Source organism: Perissodus microlepis, chromosome 11, assembly GCF_051167445.1.
Source record: "Perissodus microlepis isolate ML-2025 ecotype Zambia chromosome 11, ASM5116744v1, whole genome shotgun sequence".
In the NCBI taxonomy this organism is placed as follows: Eukaryota; Metazoa; Chordata; class Actinopteri; order Cichliformes; family Cichlidae; genus Perissodus; species Perissodus microlepis.
This window is the reverse complement of record NC_140471.1, coordinates 33,033,813-33,059,671: the sequence shown is the minus strand read 5'-3', so window position 1 is coordinate 33,059,671 and position 25,859 is coordinate 33,033,813. Positions and strand designations below refer to the sequence as shown.

At 40.5% G+C, this 25,859-nt stretch overlaps 1 protein-coding gene across 1 annotated transcript in view; it reads right to left on the bottom strand.

The window, feature by feature from the left end:
* Positions 1–18,948: 18,948 nt before the first annotated feature.
* The window catches only part of znf385d (zinc finger protein 385D), a 92,635-nt gene continuing 85,724 nt past the window's right edge, over positions 18,949–25,859 (bottom strand). Inside the window, exons 7-8 of the mRNA XM_084944257.1 lie at positions 24,780–24,881; positions 18,949–20,092 (exon numbers count right to left, since the gene is read on the bottom strand). Of these exons, the coding sequence (XP_084800383.1) occupies positions 19,841–20,092; positions 24,780–24,881 (354 nt within the window). The 3' untranslated portion in view covers positions 18,949–19,840. The remainder of the gene's footprint in view (positions 20,093–24,779; positions 24,882–25,859) is intronic.

Genomic DNA, 25,859 nt, shown 5'->3' with positions numbered 1-25,859 from the left:
TTCTATTACTCTTCAACTTAAGTTGAGCTTAAGTTTGGTTTTTTCTCTAATTTCTCCTCCTCACTTCTCCTGTTTCCAATCGCCAGTTAGTCCTTGGTGTATAACTAGCCCTGCCCTCCCCTTTTGTCTTTGTCAGACCTATCATCGTGTTTCTGATCGTGGTCCTGTTTCTCATGGTTATTGTATTTTTATGAACTTTATGTTTCAAACTAAACAAACATATACTAGAGTCTTCTTCACATCACTTCATAACAGAAGCAGGAATATGGTTACAAAGGTTATGTCACTTTATGGACATGGCATGACTTATTGCAACCATGCACAATAACCTGTGATTTGGTCAAGACGGAGATCACATCGGCACCACAATAATGATAATAACACTGACTCAGTCTGCTATTATTTTGAGATTTAATGGAGTCAAGCTGCCAAATACACGCGGTCCATCATAGCCAATATTAGCAAAGCCAGCCAATGTTAACACAGCACTGGTAAGTTTGGCTAGGTTGTATGGTTGGGTAATGGGTAATGCTGCTAAACTGTGTACATATCTCATTCATACATACATGTTATTAGCTGAAAATGTAGTTTCATCGAGTAAATATAGATTTCACAATTAACTGTAAAGCTAATTAACATCTCTCCCATTCGGGAGGGGCTCAGAGTAGAGCTGCTACTCCCCCACAGTGAAAAGAGCCAGTTGAGGTGGTTCGGACATCTGACAAACATGCCCCCTGGGTGCATCCTGGTGAGGTGGTCCGGGCATGTCCCACCAGGAGACCCCCAGGCACAGATACAGGATACGGTGGAGAGATGTATCTTTTAGCTGGCCTGTGTAGTGGTTAGGGAGAGGGAGATTTGGGCTTCTCTGCTGAACCAGCTGCTGCAACCCAGCCCGATCATGTAGAAGAAAATGCATGGATGGATTTATCTTTAACTTATCTCTAACTTAAAATGTAGACTGAACTGAGAAATTATTATTTTTTTATTTAGATTGTAAGACTTTGAACAAATATTGCTGTAAAGTTAACTAAGACTTTGGACCCAAATATGATCAGATGTTACAGTAAATTTTTAGCATGCTTTGGTTACAGTCTGCCCTCTGATTGTTAGGGTTTGCTTGTTAATCGTAGAGTCTTTGACTTAAAACATAAAGCTGAGAACTGCTACCTGATAAATAAAATTGAATTGAATCAAGTCAGATAAAATCAAACTAAATATAACAGATTGCTACCATTCCCACACCTGTCACTTTGACTTTAGCAAGAAACGCTTTGGCTTAGTTTTGCACGAAGACAGAAAAAAAGAAGAATCAGTAGACAAGATATCAGATTTTAACTTAGTAATTATTGGTGTCAACCATTTTTCACAGTGATACTGGACATATCTACAGGACTTTGGAAAAACAAATGGCTAGCTAACCAAAGCTAACCATATTAAATACTTTAAAACATAAAACATACTTTTCTTATAAAGGAAAAATTCAACATACCTTGGAGCTAAGGAGAGCTGTGGTTATTCAACCAGACCAGCCACAACCTGCAGAAGCCTGAGATTACAGACACAACTCACAGTAGCTCTCTTTAACAGAGCAGCTAACCTTAGCTCGGAGAGTAGAGGCAGCAAGCTGACCACAAATGGGTTATTAAATTAGCAATTAAGTTCTCAACAGTTCACTCAACTTCAGTGCTTCTTTCAACAAGCTTAACTGCAGCTCTGTCACTCAGTCAGGTTTAGTGAGTTTGCTGTGGGAAATGAGTCTCTCCTGCTGTGTGAGAAAAGTTGCTGCAGCAACAGAAAAGTGGTAATCGCTTTACTTTAGTCAACCAGAAAGTGTGCAGAGAAGCTGAGGGTGCACTAAAGTCTCCACTGAAAGAGAAACAGACAAACTAGGAAGATGAGAATTGTTGACATGTGTTTATTAAAATTCTTTAATTATCACAGTTATCATTAATACAGATGTATTATAACAAAGGCGTTGATATAAAGCACTGTTTGTTTGTTCGATCATCAGAATTTTTAAGTTAAGAGACACTGAAAGTTTTGGTGTAAAGTAGGTGCTAGTATAATATATGAATACCAGAGTAAAAAATACAGCAGCTAATTGCAAAATATTAATTCCCTCTTTAGTGGCATTTTTATTAAGCAAAAACAAGACCATTAGTGTGAAAATTCTTTTGTTTTCCCAAAGAAATCTTCATTCAGCAACAACATCTTCAGGTATCTCTGTAAAACTGTATAACTGTTACAACTTAATGTCCACTTTCATCCAAAACTCCACAAATTTGAAAGATGAGTACTCACTGTAGTACTAGTTGGTCCAGGAGGAATAAAAGCCTGAACTCTGAGAGCTTTAGTCCATCTCTCCACCAACTGACCTGACTGAAATAAGCTCCATAAGCCTTACCAGAAGATAAAATCACTCTCTAAGCTGAGCTGTTTTCACTCCGCAGGAAGGTTGTATTAAGAGATTGAGATCTCCCCGCCACCGCCCGCCACTGCCACCTTGCATAGTACCAGTAGATCTTTCATCAAGTATTCCCAGCTCCTTAACAGATACTTTCCCTCCATATGGGCCAAATTAAATCTGCTAATGTCTTCTACCTGGGTACTTATTTGGTTCCTTGAGGTGAAATGGAGCAGTGTAAGTATCTATACCCATCCTACAGGCTGATGTATGAGTCAGTCATTGTCATGAAAGCTCTCCTTTTACTAGTTCCCTGTCCTTGAAATTTATAGCACCTCGCGAATGTGTTCATACACGACTGCTCATGGTCGGACGGTCAGACACACTCGCCGTGTGTTTATAGCTCTGTGTTATTCATCAGGGTCAAAGTATCCGTCTCGCTTGACTGACATCTGTTTGAGCCAATTATTAATTGCTTGATAATTGATGTGCACATCATATAGGCAAGGATATTACCGAGGGGCTTAGGTCACTCAGTAATGCACGTTAATGGTTACCAAATAACCTCTGCAGTACTTGATACTGAATGCTCAGGCATCCCAGAAATGATGACTGTTTCATGTTGAATGGAATAAAATAGCATTTTATTGTCATTGTACATGTGCAATGAAATTGTGGATTCAATAAATCATTGAATCATGTCGAATAATAACTCTTTATGTTCAACACTGAAAGCCATGAAGGACTAAAAGTGATAGGCTTGACTTTCACTCATTTGTGATCATTTACTTTGAGTACTCACGCCATAAATGCAGTGTACCACAGATAAGTCCAACTATAAACACTTCATTTACTAAATTCCTTTGTTTTAAAACAGTTTCATTTGATATTTTTCCTACTGCTTGTGATTGTGTTTGTGATCCAGAATATCCATATTTAGATGAAAGGTTGGGATGCGAAGCTGGCGCTAACAAGCTTAGTGAGCAACGTGTTTTTTTATACTGACGGTGCACATACACCATCTTACTGCGTCCTACTGCTGGTGCTAAGTCTAATAAAATAACCGAATTTCACTCATCAAAACAAATAATCCAAAAGATATCAAAACCAAAACACAGCCAAGAGTTCGAGTTATCTGCCACTGTTGACTCACATGTCTATTAAAGTAGCGAGGTCCCTAACTTTTACACTTAACAAAACCAAAAATCAGGAAATCGAGGCGATCGGTGGTTTGAGCACTTTCTCCTCCAGTCCACATGTGTCCTCGGGCATGATACTGAAATATCCAAGCTGCATCCATTAGAGTGTGTCTGTGTGTGGATAATTAAAGTAGAATATGCTTGGGTAGAAAAGTGCTTTAGAAGTGCTTGTGTATTTACCTATAGAGAGTAAAATTGTGAACCTGTCCGTTTAACGAATGAAGCTGGGGATTGGTCTGGTGTTGTTACTCCAAAATATTACATATTACTTCTTCCTTTTCAGAAAATTTATGCATTGCATTCATTAAATAATCCCTGGAGACATCAATTCACTACATATGACATGACTTTAGCATTAGAGTGTTACACAGCCTAAAATATATTGTTAATTTTTAGTTAGCAATATAAACCCCTCTTCTAAATCTGGGAATGGCAGATCTTCAGTCCTCACTGGATCCTTGTCTCGCAACAGTTAGTGCAACCTGGCTTGAGTTTATGTTTCTGCTTCCCTGTGAGAGAGATCCGTACCTGTTACTTGAGATTTTGAAAACTGTGGAGAGCCACAGGCAAGTCTGGGAGTGTCACAGCTGCTCTGATCATTTGGAAACTTTTGTTATTCACTGTAAATAAACACACTGCACTTTGATTCGGAGTGCTATGTGTGAGTCCTACTTGTGTCCAATCCTTGATAACAACACTGACTCCAGATCACTGTTTCCTGTTGAAGATCAGGTTCTGGCTGTTTAGCAGGGTTCAACATACAGTGAGCTTTAACATAACTCTGGGTTCTTTGCTAACTTTGTACAGTGGAACCCCGGCTTACGAAGACCCCATTTAACGAAAAATTCAAGTTACAAAGGCACTTGACGGCAATATGCCTGTGTAACGAAATCCGCTGGCTCTGATTGGCTGAGCCCACAATGCCCACAATGCCTTCCGAATAATGCCGAATAATGCCAATGCCGTACTTGCGTTTCGCTGTTCCACGTGAAAGACGTATTGTTGTTGCAGTTAGCAATTAGCCTATCGTGCATTGACGTAAATGTAAGTTTTAGTTTTAATGTTTAGAATTAAATTCCATAATGTACACGTACATGTACACGTACGTATGTATGCATACGTATGCTTTCTTCAGCCTCCACCACCTCCGCCACCTCCTCCTCCACCAAGAACTTCGTCTTCAGCCAGCATCGCCTCACTCAAAAGGCGATGGAAAAAGGTGCTTCGACTTACGAAAATTTTGACTTACGAAAGACCCTCTGGAACGAATTTATTTTGTAAGTCGGGGTTCCATTGTATATATATATATACTGTATGTAGTTACTTTAATGTGGTGACGTCCAGTAAAAACAAAACTAATGCCTCAAGTCTTCGACAATTGTAGATTGTTCCTCCTCCCAGTGAGCTTATTGTATGTGCATGGATTTTTGTTTCTATCCACCCATCCTGCAGATAATTAAGTAAACTTTGCAACACAGGTAATAATCTAGCCTTGTAACCGTGATGTGATTACTGATTTTAGCACAATAATGGGTTACATTACTGTGTTGTAGCAGTGGAGCTGAGGTTGCCTGTTAGAGAAGATGATCATCTGCTTGTCCAGTCAGGGGATAACAGTTTGTTTAATGACCTCCTCTCCACCACAGCTTTATAATTGTCCTGATTGAAGCCAATCACAAAGCCCACTCAGTAAGGGTGTTCCAATCACCAGCTTTGTTACATTGTATTGTGTGGCACTCCCTACTGAGGGACCTCATCTGGACTACTTGGGTCCACTCTCATTAGCTACAAAGTTACCATACCTGACATACATGTGAAATGAAATCCAAGGTAACATTTCATAAATAAATAAAGTTTCTTTAGATGGTCCAGTCATGTTTTTTTAATAGTCACAAAAAAATCAAACAACCATCAGTTTTAAGTTCTTGCACTGGGTTTCTGTATGCCTTTGGTTCACCCTCAGTAATTATAAATTCTGAGGGTCTGAATTGAACAACAACCTCTGGATCCTACAATTCCCTCAATTTCAGCTCAGGTTCAATTTTTGTTAAAGCTTCTTTCCTGGTCACTATTTTTCAGCTCCACATTACAGGGAGTGCAGAATTATTAGGCAAGTTGTATTTTTGAGGAATAATTTTATTATTGAACAACAACCATGTTCTCAATGAACCCAAAAAACTCATTAATAGCAAAGCTGAATGTTTTTGGAAGTAGTTTTTAGTTTGTTTTTAGTTTTAGCTATTTTAGGGGGATATCTGTGTGTGCAGGTGACTATTACTGTGCATAATTATTAGACAACTTAACAAAAAACAAATATATACCCATTTCAATCATTTATTTTTACCAGTGAAACCAATATAACATCTCCACATTCACAAATATACATTTCTGACATTCAAAAACAAAACAAAAACAAATCAGCGACCAATATAGCCACCTTTCTTTGCAAGGACACTCAAAAGCCTGCCATCCATGGATTCTGTCAGTGTTTTGATCTGTTCACCATCAACATTGCGTGCAGCAGCAACCACAGCCTCCCAGACACTGTTCAGAGAGGTGTACTGTTTTCCCTCCTTGTAAATCTCACATTTGATGATGGACCACAGGTTCTCAATGGGGTTCAGATCAGGTGAACAAGGAGGCCATGTCATTAGTTTTTCTTCTTTTATACCCTTTCTTGCCAGCCACGCTGTGGAGTACTTGGACGCGTGTGATGGAGCATTGTCCTGCATGAAAATCATGTTTTTCTTGAAGGATGCAGACTTCTTCCTGTACCACTGCTTGAAGAAGGTGTCTTCCAGAAACTGGCAGTAGGACTGGGAGTTGAGCTTGACTCCATCCTCAACCCGAAAAGGCCCCACAAGCTCATCTTTGATGATACCAGCCCAAACCAGTACTCCACCTCCACCTTGCTGGCGTCTGAGTCGGACTGGAGCTCTCTGCCCTTTACCAATCCAGCCACGGGCCCATCCATCTGGCCCATCAAGACTCACTCTCATTTCATCAGTCCATAAAACCTTAGAAAAATCAGTCTTGAGATATTTCTTGGCCCAGTCTTGACGTTTCAGCTTGTGTGTCTTGTTCAGTGGTGGTCGTCTTTCAGCCTTTCTTACCTTGGCCATGTCTCTGAGTATTGCACACCTTGTGCTTTTGGGCACTCCAGTGATGTTGCAGCTCTGAAATATAGCCAAACTGGTGGCAAGTGGCATCTTGGCAGCTGCACGCTTGACTTTTCTCAGTTCATGGGCAGTTATTTTGCGCCTTGGTTTTTCCACACGCTTCTTGCGACCCTGTTGACTATTTTGAATGAAACGCTTGATTGTTCGATGATCACGCTTCAGAAGCTTTGCAATTTTGAGACTGCTGCATCCCTCTGCAAGATATCTCACTATTTTTGACTTTTCTGAGCCTGTCAAGTCCTTCTTTTGACCCATTTTGCCAAAGGAAAGGAAGTTGCCTAATAATTATGCACACCTGATATAGGGTGTTGATGTCATTAGACCACACCCCTTCTCATTACAGCGATGCACATCACCTAATATGCTTAATTGGTAGTAGGCTTTCGAGCCTATACAGCTTGGAGTAAGACAACATGCATGAAGAGGATGATGTGGACAAAATACTCATTTGCCTAATAATTCTGCACTCCCTGTATATCCTGTTCTTTCTGTTAAAATTTGATGACTCCAAGTTGAGATTTCTCAGCCGAGTCATTCAAGTTAAGCATCAACGGGTAAAACATTTCCCTGTCATAACGTTCGCTGATTGGGGGGAATCGGTGCCCTGTCTTTAGATTTTTCTCAGTAACCAGAGCAACTTAGAAATAAAATCTTATGTTTTTCCTCACACAGATGCATTAGCTCTGGGGGAGCTGGCTCATTCATTTTCCATTTTGTAAAGATCATATGCTTCTCAGTTTTATTTCGTTCCTTTTCCAGCTGGATGCCATTGTAAAGTCATCACTAAGAACTTCCATTCAAAGTCAGGAAGAATTCAACAGCAGCATTTGGAGCTGTTAGAGGATTTCTCATTCACTGCCCTCAGCAGGGTCTGTGCAGCTCTTTTAGGCACCTTCAACATTGATTCACAGAAGAGCACAAAGCTTTCTTTACACTGCTGTGTGGAAAAGATCTCATATGTGCTATGCGGCCATCATTGGTTGATTCTGTGCTATTATGAATGTACAGTTCGTGGGCTGCAAACACCACCACAGTCAAAGGGAGGAACGTGGTTACCTGTGTCAGTCACAGTTACGAGAGCAGGCAATGCTGTCTATATTCATGAGCACTGTGATAACATAGCTGTCAGACTAGTCCTTGAAACTTTTTTGATTGCACTCGTAGTGTTCATGTAGCTGCGTTGTCAGCAGAGATTTTTCAAGAGCCAGATGGAAGGTAATATCCAACAGGGAGACACTTCAGTACCTTTATGTTATTAAATTTAATCTGCAAGTCGGGTCTGTTTTTCAGTTTGGTTACTTTGACCAAAACACATTTGAGTTCATTTTAATTTATACTAAACAAAACAAAAACAAAACATTTACACATTCCTGAGAGCAAATTGATACAATTGTTTTACAATGGTGTCGATAGGGTTAAAAAAATTATAATTTTGGGTCAAAATGTGTATTCTGTGATCATAAACATTTGTAATCTGACTGATTGTGACTGATGAAAAATACAAGTATGCACGGCTGACTTCTGCTTCTTTCTAAATTTATATTTTTCACATAAACATTTATGTTGTGCTTTGTGTTTGAGCGGTCGAAGTCACGAGAAGCCAAAAAATCGTAAATATCTCATTAGTTTTTAAGCTGATTGCTTCTGGTCATAAATTATTAAGTTTTCCCTTTACAAAGTTGAGCAAACCCTGTCAGTGGGTCATTCAAATGAACTCAAGCATCATTAACGCAGCCTATTTAAAGCAATCAGCGATACAACTTCCAGCCCTAGAAACAAATGTAAACACTTCTCTGTTTATAGAGTAAAACTGAGGCTTTGTCAGTGATGGAGAGGTTGGAAAGCCCCTGACCACACAAAAACAGCAACTACGCTGTTCATTGACAGCTTGGAGGCTCTCCTCTCCAAGGACATTTCCAGGACTTTGGCAAAGTGGTGCAGCAAGTACAGTGTATGCAGGCCCTTTACTCATAACAGCACACAATCTTTGGCACAGACATATACTTAAATGTACACCATTTCAAATGCAGGGATAAAAACAGTTCGAAATATTCCAAAATTACCTAAAACCGTAAACATAAAGAAGCAACAAACTTTGTCATTATGTTCAGGCTAACCACTCATGTTATTATTGTGCGACAAAGACATAAACAGAAGTTAACAGCTAATGCTGCTCTATAGTACAGTGAGTCATTTTATATTGATATTATAAAGTCAGTTTGTAGCTGTGTTTGCACTGCAGAATTTGTGCATATCACAGGTTTATTGTCCTTTTGCAGTAAATAGCAAACACCAGAAAGGCTATTGGGATAGTATTAACCCAATATCACCAAAGGTTGTGCCTGATTTGATTAAATATGTACGAGTGTAATAAACTTTTCTTATCCTATAGGCGTGGTGATCTGTACATGACACTGCTCCATTTTACAAGTTCTACGCCAAAAATCTTTGACAGCAGTGGCCTAAATTAGCTTCTTGGTACCATGGGAATTTGTTTTCATGGAAGGTTGGTGAACCCAACTCAAAATGAATGTATATAGGATGTTCTTATTGCAAATCCCGCAGGTGCTGCTATTAAAAATCATTCCAGTGTGACTGTGTGTGGGTGGATATGGATGGGTAGATGGTTAGTGTGTGTGTATGTGCATGTGTTGTGCATTTCTGTGTTTGTACAGTGTGAGTGTGCATATATTAAGTCACCTACCGTTTGCACTGAGCCTATTTTGAGCTTTAGTGAGTCTCTTGAAAAAACTGCAAAGGTGCTCTGAGAGCAAACCTTTCAGCGACTCCTCTGCACACTTCCCCTCTCGTTAAATCTTTATCTTTTGTTACTGGAGCCTAAAAGCACTCATCAAAAACACACAGGACACTAAAACCAGGGCGCTTTTAATGCAGGTGTTATTTCAAATTCACAAGCAGGACAGTGTTTCAAGAGGATCGCTGGCCGGGAGCGAGTGTCTTTGTAAACCGTGAATGTCCAGATGAAGTAAAAATGTCAAAGCCTTAATGGACTGGAATGTTAATTGAGGCATTTATCACAATGTTGAATCAAAGCTCTTACAAGGACATGGAAATGGGCTGCCCAGACCTCCCTGGCCCTGCCTGGAGTCCTCGAGGGATTGTCAGCGCAGCTCATGTTGAGTATGTGTTACAACATCCTGAGTGCTGTGGCCTTTAGGGGTTCTCCTCTCGACCGGCTGCAAATGAAAAATGAAAAACAATTCGATACAACTAATGAAAAGTAATGAACTTCTTTCGTGTCGGAGTGACATGAAAACACAAAGTGATGAATCTGACAGCGTAACCTGGCCAGCGAGCGCACTCCAACTGTGCCAAGCAGGTAGCCTGGCTATAAATCACTTCCCTGTAGAGAGAATTGAAATAAGAGCTGAAGACCACATGCAGCTGAAGATGAAATCATCAGTTTAACAATTCCAAAAACACTGAATGTTTAGTTTGAAATTTCACTGTGATTAGTACCACTGATGCGATTCAGTTTAACACTTTCCTGTCTCATTATTAACTTATATTTATTGTTAACTTTGTGTTTTATTGCATTTCTTGCCCCTTCTGTGTTCCTGCTGTTTTTGTACCATGACACTTTCCATTTTATTTTGTGAATCCCTTTATGTGCGCGTCTTTGGTTGTTTTCTTTCCTTTGTTTTCTGCTCCACCCTAATCGTTTTCTCGTGTATAAATAGTCCTTGATTTTTGTTCGCCAGCTATATGAACCTATTCTGTATATACAGGATGGACATAGCTAACATGACAACACCCACTGGTTTGTGAAAAGACCATTTAAAGCAGGGGTGGGGGAACTCCAGGCCTTGAGGGCCGGTGTCCTGCAGGTTTTAGATGTAGCCTTGATCCAACACAGCTGATGAAAATGGCTAAATTACCTCCTCAAAATGTCTTGTAGTTCTCCAGAGGCCTGGTAATGAACTAATCATTTGATTCAGGTGTGTTGACCCAGAGTGAGATCTAAAACCTGCAGGACACCGGCCCTTGAGGCCTGAAGTTCCCCACCCCTGATTTAAAGCCTCGGCTTTGTTGCTATGACCATCACCACTTTGAACGATGATTGGCTGTTGGTACAATTAACATCAAAGTTACTGTAAAAATTTTATTCATCAGATATTTGCATTAAAATTCTCCAAAAGGGACAAACACAGTAGTGAGATCAACTTCAGTGCCTGCTGCTGGCTTATCTGTCTCCTTGTGTGCTGCATTTAGGTCGTCTTTAAAACATCTCTTTCTGCTAAGATTTGTGTGTAAAAATACTGGGCAACAGATAACTGGACAAGTTATCTGTTGCCCAGTATTTAAAAACCAGATGTCTACAAACTTCTAAAAGTTACTGCGGGCTTGTAAATTTGGCAACAGCCATAAATAACTGTGTGGTTATTATTTTTTATAGGCTGAGCAGTCAGTACTTGCTGTAATTCAGTCATAAGCAGATAACCAAGTCGATGAGCTGATTCTTTCACTCCATTGTTCTCTTTGTATGACACTGTGAATAAGGAAATGTCAAATCTATCAAGGATAGCACCCTTTTTTTAATCACAGGAGCTGAAAATGTCACATCATTATGACTCAAGAGGCATGACAACAGCCTTGCTGGAAAAGAATCCTTTTTATATTGTTGGATCATAATGAGCTGTGTGTTTTGCCTACAGCTTCATCAGGCCTGATGATAATGACATACAGGTTTTGCCCATTAAAAACTAATGAAACAAAGCAGATTTTTCTGTGCCAGTTCAGTTTTTCCAGGTTTTTAAGCTATAAATGTTCTAACCATTCTTGTTTCTGTTACCAGCACCTTATGGCTGTTAATTTCTGCATCAACAAAAAGTGCAAAGTATATTTACCTCAACTAAATACCAGTCATATTTTTAAAAACTATTATTACAGCTGAGGTGGTTCGGGCATCTGACAAGGATGCCTCCTGGGCGCCTCCTGGGGTTGGTGTTCCGGGCATGTCCCACCGGGAGGAGGCCCCGGAGCAGACCCAGGACACGCTGGAGAGATTATATCTCTCGGCTGGCCTGGGAACGCCTTGGTGTTCCCCCGGATAAGCTGGAGGAGGTGGCTGGGGAGAGGGAGGTCTGGGCTTCTCTGCTTAGGCTGCTGCCCCCGCGACCCGGATAAAGCAGATGAAGATGGATGGATGGATGGATGGATATTATTACAGTCAGATAATCAGAGCAAATTACCATTTTATTTCTCCCCAGTAGTGAGCTGACACACAAAAATCAGCAGCAGCAGCTCAGAGGAATATAACAGTTTGTGTTTCTTTCTATTTGGTGACTTATTGCAGTGTTGCTTAAATTTAATCCCATGCACTTTGCTGTTTTTATGGCATTTTTTTTTCTTGACATTTTTGTGTGGGGAAGAGAAAAAAATATGTCCTCATTGTTAATGCTCCAAACAAAGCTCAGACTGTGCAGCACAAGCCCTGAGGGGCAAGTTCACAGGCAGGGTTTCCTTGTGTTAGCTGGCTTAATACAACCTAAAATCAGAAGTAATGGATATCATAGTTTGTGGTCGTTGCTAACCCAGGCTGTCTGTTCCAGGTTCTGTTTGCGGTCACATGTAGCGACGCACAGTGCGCCCTGTGCTTCAGCTGAAAGGAACACGTCACACTATGAAAAATCCAAAACAATAATAACATCACACAAATAAGGCAAGAAAGCAATATTTATTCATACTTCCCCCCTGAGTGCATGCTCAGTGCTGCTGTTCTAAAGCTGCCACGTTAAAAGCTCTGAGACTTTAAACTTGATACATTTCAATATGTTACTCCAGAAGCTCATTTAAGTCTGGATTGTCCCAAAGTGAAGAGCACCCAGAAAATAAAGTAAAATTAAAGTGAAATCAATTTTCTGCCCCCTGTTCTGTTTGCTGCAGTAACAGCGTTGTATTGTTATCAGGATGAAGCATAGAAATCTATACAGTACATGCATTTTCTGCATAATTACTCAACACATGTGAATTCCTGCAGCAACCGTTTGTCCTGTTGTGCTGAAGTCACCAATCTGTGTGTAACATGGCAGACTGGTATCACAGTTGACTCCCATGTGTTTGCTGTGCGACATTGGCACTAATATGGCTGTGATTGGTTGGGTTGAATCAGAATCAGAAAGACTTTATTTATCCCAAAGGGGCAATTAATTGAAGGCATGTGCATTTAATTGTACTTATACTTTACTCTACTTATATTTCACACTTCAAACACTGCTGCTACATTTCCCTGTCTTTCTGCACAGGCCAGGGCCCATGCTGCTGCCTAAAGGTGGGATTGGCGACCTACTCCGAATGGGGTCTGGGAAAACAACTGCTGTTCCCTGTTGCAGGTGTCAGCGTGTTAGAGAACATAGCTGACCTGTTGCATAGCTGATCCTTGCCTTGGATTGTGTGTTTTGTTCTTTTTGGAAGTGGGACAGTGAAGTGAACTGTTCTGCTTTTCAGTATCAAGGCAACTGTTTCCCCTTAAAGTCAGGTGTTCTCCTGAATGTTGGCCAGGACTAGAACCAGTGTGTTATCTGTGGGTCAGCTGGTTTTCTCATAAGGTAGTGCAGCTGCTAACAATCTATCCCACTCTATATAGGGGCCACTCTTAAAGCATATTAACAGGACGAGTATTAATGAAACGCTGGTGCTGATTTTAAACTCAAACAACAGCAGGTTAGGTGTTCAGCATGGGTTACATTGATGATTAGACTAGGTTAATAGAGAGACTTTGTGAGATTCAAAACTGGCTTTAGGCTCAAAATACAAGTTGGGTCACCTGCCACTTTATTAGGTACATTTGTTCATCTGCTTATTTACTTAAATATATGTTAATCTAGTAACGCAGTGCATGTAAACATGCAGGATGAAATTCAAACTGAGAATCAGAATGGGGAAGAAAAGTGATTTAAGTGACTTAGAACGTGGCATGACTGATGGTGCCAGATGGGCTGGTCTGAGCATTTCAGAAAGTGCTGAACTGCTGGGATTTTCCCACACAGCCATTACTGGGGTTTACAGAGAAAGGTCCGAAATGGAGAAAATATCCAGTGAGCAGCAGTTCTCTGGGTAAAAATGCCTTATTGATGCCAGAGGTCAGAGGAGAATGGCCAGACTGTGTCGAGCTGATAGGAAGTCAATAGAAACTCAAGGAACCACTTTTTATAGTCAAGGTATGCAGAACAGCATCTCTGAATGCACAACACGCTGAATCTTGAGGCAGATGAGCTACAAAAGACCACACCAGGTGCTGCTCCTGTCAGCTAAGAACAGCAAACTGATGCTACAGTTCACACAGATTCATCAAAGTTGGACAATGTAAGACTTTGACCTTTTCCACTGAAACATTCAGAGTTTGGACAAATACCATTAAAGTATGGACCCATCCTACCAAAGTGTGCCATTCTTGGCACACTTTGGGCTCCTTATTTCTAGCTGAGCGTTGTTTAATGCCATGATGGCTTGGTGACCATGCAGATCCCTTTATGACCACAGTGCACCCATCTTCTGATGGTTGCTTTAAGCAGGATAATGCACCATGTCACAGAGCTCAGATCATCAAACGGGTTTCTTGAACATGGATTTAAATCTCTGAGGAATGTCTCCAGCACCTTGTTGCTGAAGAACACCATGAAGAATTGAGGCAGTTCTGCATGTACCTAAGGTGTACCCAACAAAGTGGTTGCTGATCTTGTGGCTTCTGTTATTTTCAATAATTTGGTCTGCTTAAATTTGCAGACTATAAATTAAGTGCAAAAATAAATAAAACACGTCTCCTGCAATAGTTAGTGTAGAAAGGATAATTTGGGATACATTAAATTTAATGTTTGGTAAAAATGGAATTATTGGTAATGTATTGTTTTATTAAAGATAATATTTTATAGAAAGTTTAAAGGTAAGAAAACTGGAGAAACTGGTTGATTACTTATTCCTCATTTTCTTTTTTGACATTGAACAACAAATAAAAACAATCCCGTTGCTGGGTTCACTTCCTCAGCCTGATGAGAAATGAAAATAAATAGATGCCGAGAGCTTAGATAAAAACAAATACCGAGGATGTTGTTTTCCCATTTTCATGCTAATTATAGAGTGTGCAGTGAATTATTAAAAATTCACTTCATGTCACTGTTTGTTGCTCATTATCGAATTCATTGTCTTGAAACAAGCCTTAGATAAGGTTCACTTGGTTTCAATCTGGTCATCAGCTAGAGCAGATTTTCTCTTTTCTGAGTCGCACTCAGACCTAATCTACATTCCAGTGCTCGCTTGGTTGGACGTCCAGCTGTTCGCAGCATTTTCCCCGCTGACAGAGAAGGAGCCAGGCGCTGTTTTCTGCTGATAGCTCTCTTGAACAGCAGATAGAAAAGCTGAGCATCCCACTTACAGATGTTTGTGATCATCGCTCCAGTGAGATTAAATGGAAGCGAGACGGTGGCCAGAGATTCAACTCACAGAGCAGTGGCCTGGTCCTCAGGCGGCCTGCTGTATTGGTTTTGGAGGGCGAGCAGAGCTTTGGTGAAAAGAAGCTCCCTCGTCTGGGTAGAGAGCCAGTTTTCATGCGTCAGGGAGTTTGGGGCTAGATGTGCTACAAACGAGGGGTGAACGAATGAGCTTATGGGTCTATGGAAAAGTTCACACACTGAACAACTGAGTTTAATACCTAGTGCAAGAGTTATGGTGTTGTCGTGAGTTGCAGTCTCTCCAAAATGTTAAAGCTCTCAGCCCTGCTTTGGCCAGTGATTTTGTTTCTTGGATGGAAGAAAGCCATCGGGGCTTTGAGATGTCAGACCTCATTGGTGTATTTATGGTGTGTGTGCATGCATGCCACGCTGTCTGTGAATTCTGCACGCTCACTTGTTAATGTTTGTCTGCCACGTATATGAGTTTTTATTAAAGGATGCATTCATTTTTATCACGCTGTAAAATGTATTTGTCGTGTTTATTTTGACAGAACCGGATTAATGTCGGCAGAAAAATGTTAATGGCCAGTTACTGTGGCTTTTAAGAACGTCTTAGAGAATAAAGATGGAGAAGTCTTGTCCAAAAGGAGAGATTTAGCTCAGTAAGCCACAGCATTGCACTGGCTGACATATTCCTTCATTACCATAAGCACGCACACTCGAGTTTATTTTGACTCATTCCCACATTTGCCGCCCTGCTGCCACTAATGGTTAGAGAGTACCAAATGTGTAATTATTCATGGCTGACAATAGTCCCTTAAGGTGTCTACACACAGTAAGACTTCAGAATTTTGTTTAGTTTACTGCGAGCTCTGTGTGGCATAGGTCTAATAAACTTGTACATGTAGGCTGTACAATGATCATTTCTACTGAATGCTAGACTACGATGACGTCATACGAACATAGCACCTGCTGCTACAACTCAACTTTTTTTTTTTTAAACATCCAGTCTGTTCGGTGTTGTTTTGGGCTGTTTGTTCTCAAGACCATTACAAATGACATGGGCTCAAAGTGGGCTCTGGCAGGTGGAGGAACCATAAGATCCTGGTAGCGGTTCAGTTTTCAGTGAGGAAAAAAATGAGTCATCTCAAAACTACCAAACATGTGAGCTCCAATTCACCCAGACTCTGAACAGGCTGTAGTCAGCTGACCTGTGCTGCTCCCATAGATTGGCTGCTGGCTCTGAGGTTTAGTTCTCTTTGTGGATTTAGCCAAATACATTTCACGATATATAAGCAGATGTTGCATGAGCTATCGTGGCTACTTTCCGATTGGCGAGTACTTCTTGTGAGCATCATCAGTTTAAATTCAAACTGACGTCTGCCGCCCTTGAACTAACCCGGTATGAGCGACACCAGGCAGTGATGGCCCAGACGGTCGAGCAGGTTGTGTGCTAATTGGACGGTTTGTGGTTTGATCCCTGAGTGTGATTTTTCACAGTGCATAGAACACATACATATGTGTCTGAACACGGCTTATTCTCACACTGCATGAAATTATTATCATTCAGTTTGCTGTGTATGTGTGAAATAACCAGATCATTTTAGCAAAACATATGCAGAGCTGTGCAATATATGCTTGGCGATACTTACTGAGAGAAAGGTTGCGTGTTAAATTACTTTGTGCTTTTGCTCCTGTGCCCTACCTAGATGCTGAAGTGAGCACAACTTTATTGACAACTGAATGGACACAGATCAGGCATGAGAGGAAAAAACCAGATGTGTGTGTAGCTTGCAGGTGGGACCATGAGATGAATTTACTTGCTGATCTCTATGAGATCACTTAGAAGGACGTCTGGGTAGAAGCACATACAAAAGGAACTCAGTTTATATCATTATGTATTAAACTGCCTGATTTGATTTATTTGTTATTAATTCATTAATTGCTCCCTTTAACTCCAGACAGTGATCATTTTTACCCTCATTCACAGTATGATCGCAGCCAACAGCATCACCAAGATCCTTGCGCACCTCTGGACTAACCAAGAAATTGCAAAGTGTATACTTTGCTTAACACGTCCTAAACTCACCAATGTTTCATTAGCATTTTATCTGGACTACAGTTTCAAAGTTTTAAAGTTTTCCATTTTAGATGACAAGAAATGACTCTGTGCCTGACTGGCTGGACTTTACATAACTACATTCAGCTAATTATCAAGATCATGAGCTTTGCTGTATTACTAGTCCAATTAATCATCTGTCAGTCACACCATAGCAGCCTGTTTGGGCAAATTTTTGTACTGAATTAATAAGTTTCATGTCACTTAAAAATAAATCAACTGTGCTCGCTAACCCTGGAAAAAAACCAACATTATATTTCTGATATTTCAGCAGAATGCAAATGTGCCGGTAGCATATTTACCCTCAGGATTATAGATATGTGTCTGCAGTAACACTCTATGATACAAATAAGGTGAGCAAACATTCTTCAGAAACATATTTGTTTTTTGTGGGGATGGTGCTCTGCGATGAATTTCAATTCTATGTTTTCAGTTTGATTTTTGTATTCTGACTGTGTATGCATGTGCATTACTGTCGCTCTGTGTATCCAAACCTTGCAAAAACTATATGTGGTGTTTGTTTTTTAGGTACAGTGATTTACTAATTTTTGCTGTCTCTAGATTGTGTGTTCTGAACTTGACTTTTGCTCAGAATAGATTAAAATAAAGTGTAGAATTAGTTTTAAAAAGCCACAAAGTGAAGCTTAGCCCAAAATCCCAACAGATAGGTGATGACATTTATTTCCAACCCACATCAGCTCAAGGCTCAGGTAGAATATTTTTTGTTGGTAAATTTAATTCAAAGTATACTATTTAAGCTGTTTTACCCAGCCTACAGTTGCTGCGGCATCTGCAAGTCACTTTGCAATCCTGCTCATCTTCTTCGTGATGTGTTTGGATCTTCTATGCTCTCCAAGCCTCGCACACTTTTCACATAGAATTCCACTGCAGCCAGACTGCTTGACACCATTTATCTCGCAAGCATCAGTCAGGTGCAAGATGGAACCAACTTAGCAACACTGTGGAGTTTGACAACACGAAATAGTTGCATTTCCTACTTTGTTCCTTGAAAACTGTTCGCTGTTTTTCAGGTTTCTCCAACACCATCATAAATAACCTCTTTATGTCCCTGTAAATTTTAATATGTGCACTATACAGCAGTGGCTGTTCTGCCAGAGCCAGAATTTCATTTTCCCCATTTTGTCACCTTGAAGTTTAGCATCATCTCCAACTCGAATATCCAATATTCTTGATCTTCAACGTGGGTGGGCGTGTTCTCGACTCATGCGCATAAACTGCAAGTCTCTTTCAGGACCACGCCCGCTGGCTCTAGCACCACCCATCTCACCCGCCTGCTTTTTATTAAAAATGAATTAGATGCTCGTGACACTTTCCATGTGAGAATCCCATTATGCTCGTATGCGTGTGGAAGGCCTGGAAGGTCTCAGAACAGAGCCATAGCAGCACATATAAATTATTGCACATGGAAATAATCTTCTTTTCACTTTAGTGGTGTTCTTTAGAAATGTTTGAAAACTGGATGAATATTATTGAAATTACACAGCTGTACACTGGTTGATCAAATATTGTTAAAAATTATTCAGAACTTGCTGATGTAACTCAATGTTGTAAGCTCATATGAATACCATGACTGTAACTGTGATTTTATCCAATGAATTGGTCATGGCCACCAGCATTAACAAATTAGGGCTCTTTTATTTGAAACTGTTCACCTTTTACACATTGACAGTTAACACAGACAAGCCTTTGTGGTCCCTCTGGCCCGAGACATGGTCAGTGACAACGTGTGCTGGATATCGACTGGGATGGCTTATGGTGGATGGAAAGCTCTCTCTCTCTCTCTCTCTCTCTCTCTCTCTCACACACACACACACACACACACACACACACACACACACACACACACACACACACACACACACACACACACACACACTTATGCAAGAACGGATACAAAAAACACACAGTACAACATATACTAACCATCTAACATAGTCTAACCATCTAATGTAGACATCAATGGAGGAGGGGCTTAAAGTGCATACAGGAACAGAGGAGGGCTTTGCTCACTCTTACAATTTGTAACAACCTTTTAAATTATGAGTGACAGTAATCCTCCACCAAAGCAGTGATCTAAGTGCCACGCTGCATCTTTACAGAAAGCATATCCCCACCATATTTTAGCTCAAACGGCGCCTCGCTTCATGAAATAATGACTCTGCATAGTTCACGGGGTTAGTCTTATATATTATTGCGGTACAATGTAGGTTCAAGTCCGGGGTCTAGGCATGAGCCATGGGCAGCAGGATGGCACAGAAAGCATGTAAAGTCCAGTGAGATTAGAGAAACAAATCCAGCATGAGAAAGCACCCGATGCTCTGAATGGAGGTTAATCCACATGAGGAGAGGTGAGAAACAGTACAGGTCCGATAATGACACGATGATGTTCAGTATTCTGGATGCATAGAAGGAGTACGTTTGCCGAAAGCACTCCTGGTCTGGTCTGGGTGACCCGTATGGTCAGTTCCTTGAGCAGAGGCAGAGTAGCTCCAGCTGGGTCGAACGGGTCAATAAGGGGCAAATAGGACTTGTGGATGGGAGGTCCTGACAGGCCCGGGGGCTGGGCGGAGCAGTGCAGCAGGCAGGGTTTGTGTCTGAAAGAGCGCAGGGGTCGGGGTGTGATTAGTGGCGCTGTTCGTGCGGTGCGTGAAAGAGTTGCCGATGGCTGCGGCAGCTGCTGCCACTGCCGCCAGGTGAGCAGGTATGATCTGTGTGGTCAGAGGGTGACACTGACGCTCCTTCCCCAAAATCAATTTTATCTGGTGGAGACAGGGGAAAAGACAGTTAATACAGCCTTATATGTGCACAGGATAGAGAGAGCAAGGGAACGGTACAATCAAGACATCTCTGCAAAGCTGTCACACAAAGTAAACGTATACTCTAAACCAGGCAGGATACAATTCCTAGTATGTTACGTTTTCACAGCGATACAAGAATGTAATATTCTTTCATTTTAAAAAAACAAGATGGCTTTTGGTTATTGAATGTGATCTAAAGTTAGAGCAAATAGGTGTCCAGGACAGGAGCATAAATCTAAATTAAACTGCTAAAATCAAGACAAGCTTTGCTGTTTGTAAATTAGACAAACTACCAATCCTGCTCGGTCTGCTTGGACCCACATTTTACAACGTTCAAACATTTTATTCAACAATCAACGGAGCACACTGCTGGATAATTAAAATACGTCCTGCATACCACATCGGAAACTCTTTGTATTTGTTCACTGAACATATTAAATTTACTTTTTCCTGCTTAAGTATGTCTGTTTTTGTTTACAGGTTGGTTGTGAGGCCTTTATTATGAAACAGGATTTTATCTTCTCCAGGTAACTTCAGGGTTAACCTGGGATTTCCTGTAATAGAAGGGGGTTCCAGCCCCAAGTTACATTCCAGATTAGTTATCAATAGATATGAAATCATGACCTATTGACCAATCAGTTCTCCAGAAAATAGCATCAATTCTCAGATCTCTGCATGGATAGTGGATGTTTTTTCCCAGATGAAAAAAAGTACAAATTTATTCCTTCATATTTTTTCCTCTGTTGGCTGGAAACTATTTTTTGTTGGATAAGCATGAACGTTATCCTAAAGCCGGACATCTATTTGGACCTCCTGAATTTGCACATTGACTAAAGTCTAATTATATAATGAAATATTCAATATTAATTCATCAGATTCTCCCAGAGTTTAATGAAAGAGTTGTGATATTAATAACTTCCACATTCTGCATTTATGCTGGATTTCTTTTGTGGCTTAGAATAGGGTAAACGTTATTAAGCTAATAGAGCTCTTCCAGTATCACTGACCAAACTGTTTAAAGGTCTCACACATTCATACAGCAATAGGCTAAATAAACTAAATGTGCAGAGCTTTTCCTCTCACATGCTCACACCGCTGTTCTCTCTACAGCCGCTGTGCTACTTCCAGTCTGTATCCTGTGTTTAAGCTCTTTATATTTTTCTAATATTCCAGTTTTATCTTCCTTTGTAAAATCAGCTGCTCTGCCGCCAGGAGGCAGAGCTGAAGTGGCTGGAGTTGAAAATGCTAAGATTCTAGTTTGAACGACAAGGAGAGACAGGATTTTCAGAAATGAGAGTATCAGAGGGGCAGCTCAGGTCGAGCGGTTTGGATTTAAAGTTAGAGAGGCAAAGCTGAGATGGTCTGAACAGATACTGAGCAGGGAGAGCGGGTATGTTGGGCAAAGGACATTAATTATGGAGCAAGGAAGGGTCATGGAGCTACAGCGATGGAGAACAAGCAGAGGGGCAGGCAACAAAAAGAGAGGGTGAGACGGAGGCAGATGATGTGCTGTGGTGTTTGCAACATACTCAAACTCTAAACTGGGATAAACTTAACTGTAGTAAATAAAAGCAGAAAACTGACAGCATTGCTAAAGCTGTGAGGTGAGGCAAGAGACTTCAATGGGGCATCAAACAGGTGCTGGAAATCAGCTGCTAATTGAAACAGTTTTGGCATTTGCCACAGCTGAGATGAGAGTGTGTCCAATATTGTTGAGCCACGTTATCATCAACTCAACTTAGCTTACTAACCAGTTCTGCAGATCTAATAATGAGAATAATTCAGTGGCAGTGTTTCGTATAGTCGAGATTATGTCCAAAAATGAGATAACTGCTTTAATAATATACTCTCACAGTTTTAACAGAGAAGGAAAATGACTAAAAAATGGAATTAAAGACAGATGTAAAACTCATGATGTGACAGGGACACAAACAGTGCCTGACCTCCAAGAAAAGCCTAAAAAAAGGGTTTAAAGGTCACCAAAGTTATCTGGCTTAATCTTCTGTATCAGTATTCTCATAGCACCAGTATGGCAGCACTTGTCATGGATTATAAATCACTGATTCAGGCACCGAAGCCCTGTGGGATGCATTCTTTACTCTGTGCTCATCAGAGAAGCTCCTCTCCGTTAACTCAGTCAATGATGGGTTTCAGAAAAAGTCATTTCCCCCACACTGGTAACCCCCATGCTTCGTCTCAGCAAACAGTGGGTGTGATGAATGCGCTTTTCTGGTGCCTCTTTTGTAAGATGAAAAGTTCGGCTGTCCTTTATCTTCCCCACTTTGATTCCATATGACACATTATTGCATGCTGCTAATCATGTGTCATATGACACTCAAAAATCCTTTAGCAGTTGTCTCAACTCGCTGGGAGTGCGAGAGAGATCGAGTTTTCTACAGAATGCCAGAAAGTTAAACAATGACCTCAAGAAAGTATTTGAAAGTTTTCTTTTCAGTGCATTTCTCTTACTCTGCGGTTTGTCAGCTTGCCTGACTCTAATATGAACTGCTGTGATGCTGAAGACCACAGTCTGGGGCACTCCAAATAAGTTAAAACTGACATTTACAATCAAGTCTAAACAGCGTTCAACGCGAGCCTGCCTTCCACCTCCAGCACGCTGGCTCAGAAAAGCCTTCAGCCGTGCCATTTTTGTCAATAAAATATCAAGTTTTCAAATTAAATGGCATCGCACACTGTCACAGGTTTTTAATAAAAGCTGGATAAGGGGTGATCCTGTTATGAGAGCTGACATTTTACTGAAACAGGAACCGTCGAGTGGACTGAGCATGCTTAATCAAAAAACACTTTAGTAGAGATGCGCAGGATTTTGTGCTGACAAACAAAGAAATTCTGAGTGTTGGTTTGTTTTCTGTTCTTTCCCACAAAAACAAAGTACGACAACAAGAAGCTGCAGCACCTGGAAGAGGCTAGAAAAGGAGCGAAAGACAAAGGATCTACAAAGTGCTGCTCGTGGGTTGATGAGTCTGTCTTCCAGGAGCCCATTAGCTGTGAGCCACTTTGCCTGTTGTGTTGATACCGATGGCCTTTATACAAAGCAGGATCAACATACCCCGAGGGGTTAGTTGGAGATTAATGGGGTAGTAAGGTGTGCTGAGCCTAAAGCCAGAGATTTCACGATAACAGCTTTATTTATTTGCCTGGCTAGGTCGCCATGGTGACCTATGTTAAGCATGTGACATGGTCAAGAGCGGGTTCTGCTCATAGTTTTGTGCGATATTTTTTTTTATTTTACAGGGAGCTTGATGGGCTGCCGTTAGTAACACTGCTAAATAAAGCCATGCAGTAAAATCTGAGCAGCACAAACTGTCTGGAATTTGCATGCATTCGGTTGGTGATGCAGAAAATTCCCAATCTGCTGCCACGTCTGTTCTATGCTGCTGAAGTCGCAGCCACCAGATTAGAAAAATCAATTAGTCTATTATTTGTTGCAGAGAACATTCAGTCAATAACATTTATTTCACTTTAATCTTGTGAAAAACTAGATGAAGTGTTTTGACACCTTTGTCATTGGGCTAAAGGAGTGCGTCAGAACTGAACGCACTGTGTAGCTTTCACACCTTTAATATGCAGCTATCATGTATCAGAAATAAACAGCAGCACTGACAGTGGCAAAATCCATATATTAACTTGTGAATCCACAGGATTAACCATTTTCTGCCAGCACGACTCCATTGCTTTCTTTTTATTCATATATTCTTAACCTGCATATTATTTATATGCATTCATATTATATATATATATATATATATATATATATATATTTAAAGATCTGCATCACTTGTTCCTCTATGTCCAAAGCAAGCAACACTTCAGTCCATTTTTACAGAGACTGAAATGACACGACAAGCACACCTTTTTTAAGGTGGATTAACAAAGCAAGCTGATAACCGCCGTTGTTCACACAAAGCTCCGTTGGTCAGGGTCACATGTGTCGGGCTATAAGCTGAGTTTTGATTGCTGCAACCTGCCATTGTTACGCTTGGTAGTAATGTGCTGTGTAAACACCTAAATCGATACAAAAAAAAAAATGAATGGCACACAGATATTCCATAAAACACATGTAATACATAATAGTCTGTTAACGTCAAGGCAGAAACATTCAGTTTCTACAGCTCGACCTGCGTCTGCTCGTAGAAGACTTCCTTTATTTGTATTCCAGTAATTTCAGGTACAGTAAGTATTATTCACCATTTATCAGCTGTAACTCTTATCAGTCAGTAACACCACCACAGAGTAGCATTACGAGACAAACATGTAAAGCATGTTAGATCAGTTAGTTACAGTTACTTCTTTTCTGCTCTGAATATTAACCAGAATCAGTTTATACCGAGATTTGTTTGGGTAAGAATGATAAAAGTTCCTCTAACCTGGAGCACAATTGGAGAAAAACTGATATGTTATCACATGATTAGTGTTTTACTGTGAATATAAATTAGAAATTCCCACAAAGAAAAGAATGGTGTACGCTGTAAGTTATATTTCCTAAAATTAGGATCGGCCCAGAAAATTGAAATTGGTGTATCTCTGCTAAAAAAACCCAGGGCTAAATCTGGCTAAATCCTGCTTTGTAACGCAGCAGTCTGGACCCGTGTTGCTGATAAGATAACTGAGGTGTGCAGTGACTCACCGGCTGCTTGGTCTGGCCTTTCTGTGGTTTGCTGTAGGGGCTATATTTCGGTTTGGCTGGTTTACCTGCTGCTCGGTCTTTATGACGCCGGCTGCTGATGTGCTGGAAATGAGAGACAGATTCAAAACGAGTCACACTTTAATGTTGTCCTTTTACTGCGGTTATTCCAATATGAAATTTTTGGCATCAAAGTAACACAAACAGATTGATCATTTGGGATTTATATCAGGGAACTCGTATACATGAATAAAAAAAAATGTTTATGCTACAGAGCAGGTTCGGTAGGACTATTAAGTCATTTGTTTTTCTGACTTAATCATTAAATCACCTTCAACACAGAGCAGGGAGTCCTCTTCATGCTCTACTGAAAAATATCCACATTCAGTTTCATAACAGTCTGTCTGAGACAGCCTCTTACCCTAAAACTGCAGTACTGCAGCAATAAAATGTGCAAATGTGGTAAAGTGTTTTGAATGTGTGCACCAATCTGTTAATGTGAATATGGCTTGTACTTGTACAGAAAGAGTCAAATGAAAATAGATTGGGAGGCATCACTGAGATGGAAATGTACATTTTTTTTCTTCTTAACCCTGTAAAGTCTGAACCATGAAATAGTTTCCAGAAAATTCACATTTTTAAAAACTGGTGTGTTTATTGAACCTCCGGACAAATGTAAAAATCTAAAAACTGAATATGAATTTGCATATATGCATTTTAATCTGTGTAATTTTGCTATTTATTGCTGATAGGTTATCTAAGACAAACAAAAGGTTAAAAAAAAAAAAATCACACTAATGAGATAAACGTAAATCACGTTTAAACGTTTCTGATGTGTGCTCAGAGTTGAGCAGACATTTGAAGGTTTCTTTACACCTAAACAAACCAGACAACGCGCACACAGTGCAGATTCAGAATAGGCACACAGTTGCAAATGATACTGCTACACTAATACCCCCATAAACGGGCCAGTGCACAGAAAAAACAGAAAAATTGAGCTCTTTTCATCATCGTCACCTCTCTTTTTTTCCACATCCTTTTCATGAACTGAGGAGTGAACATGGGGAACAGAAAAGGAGGTAC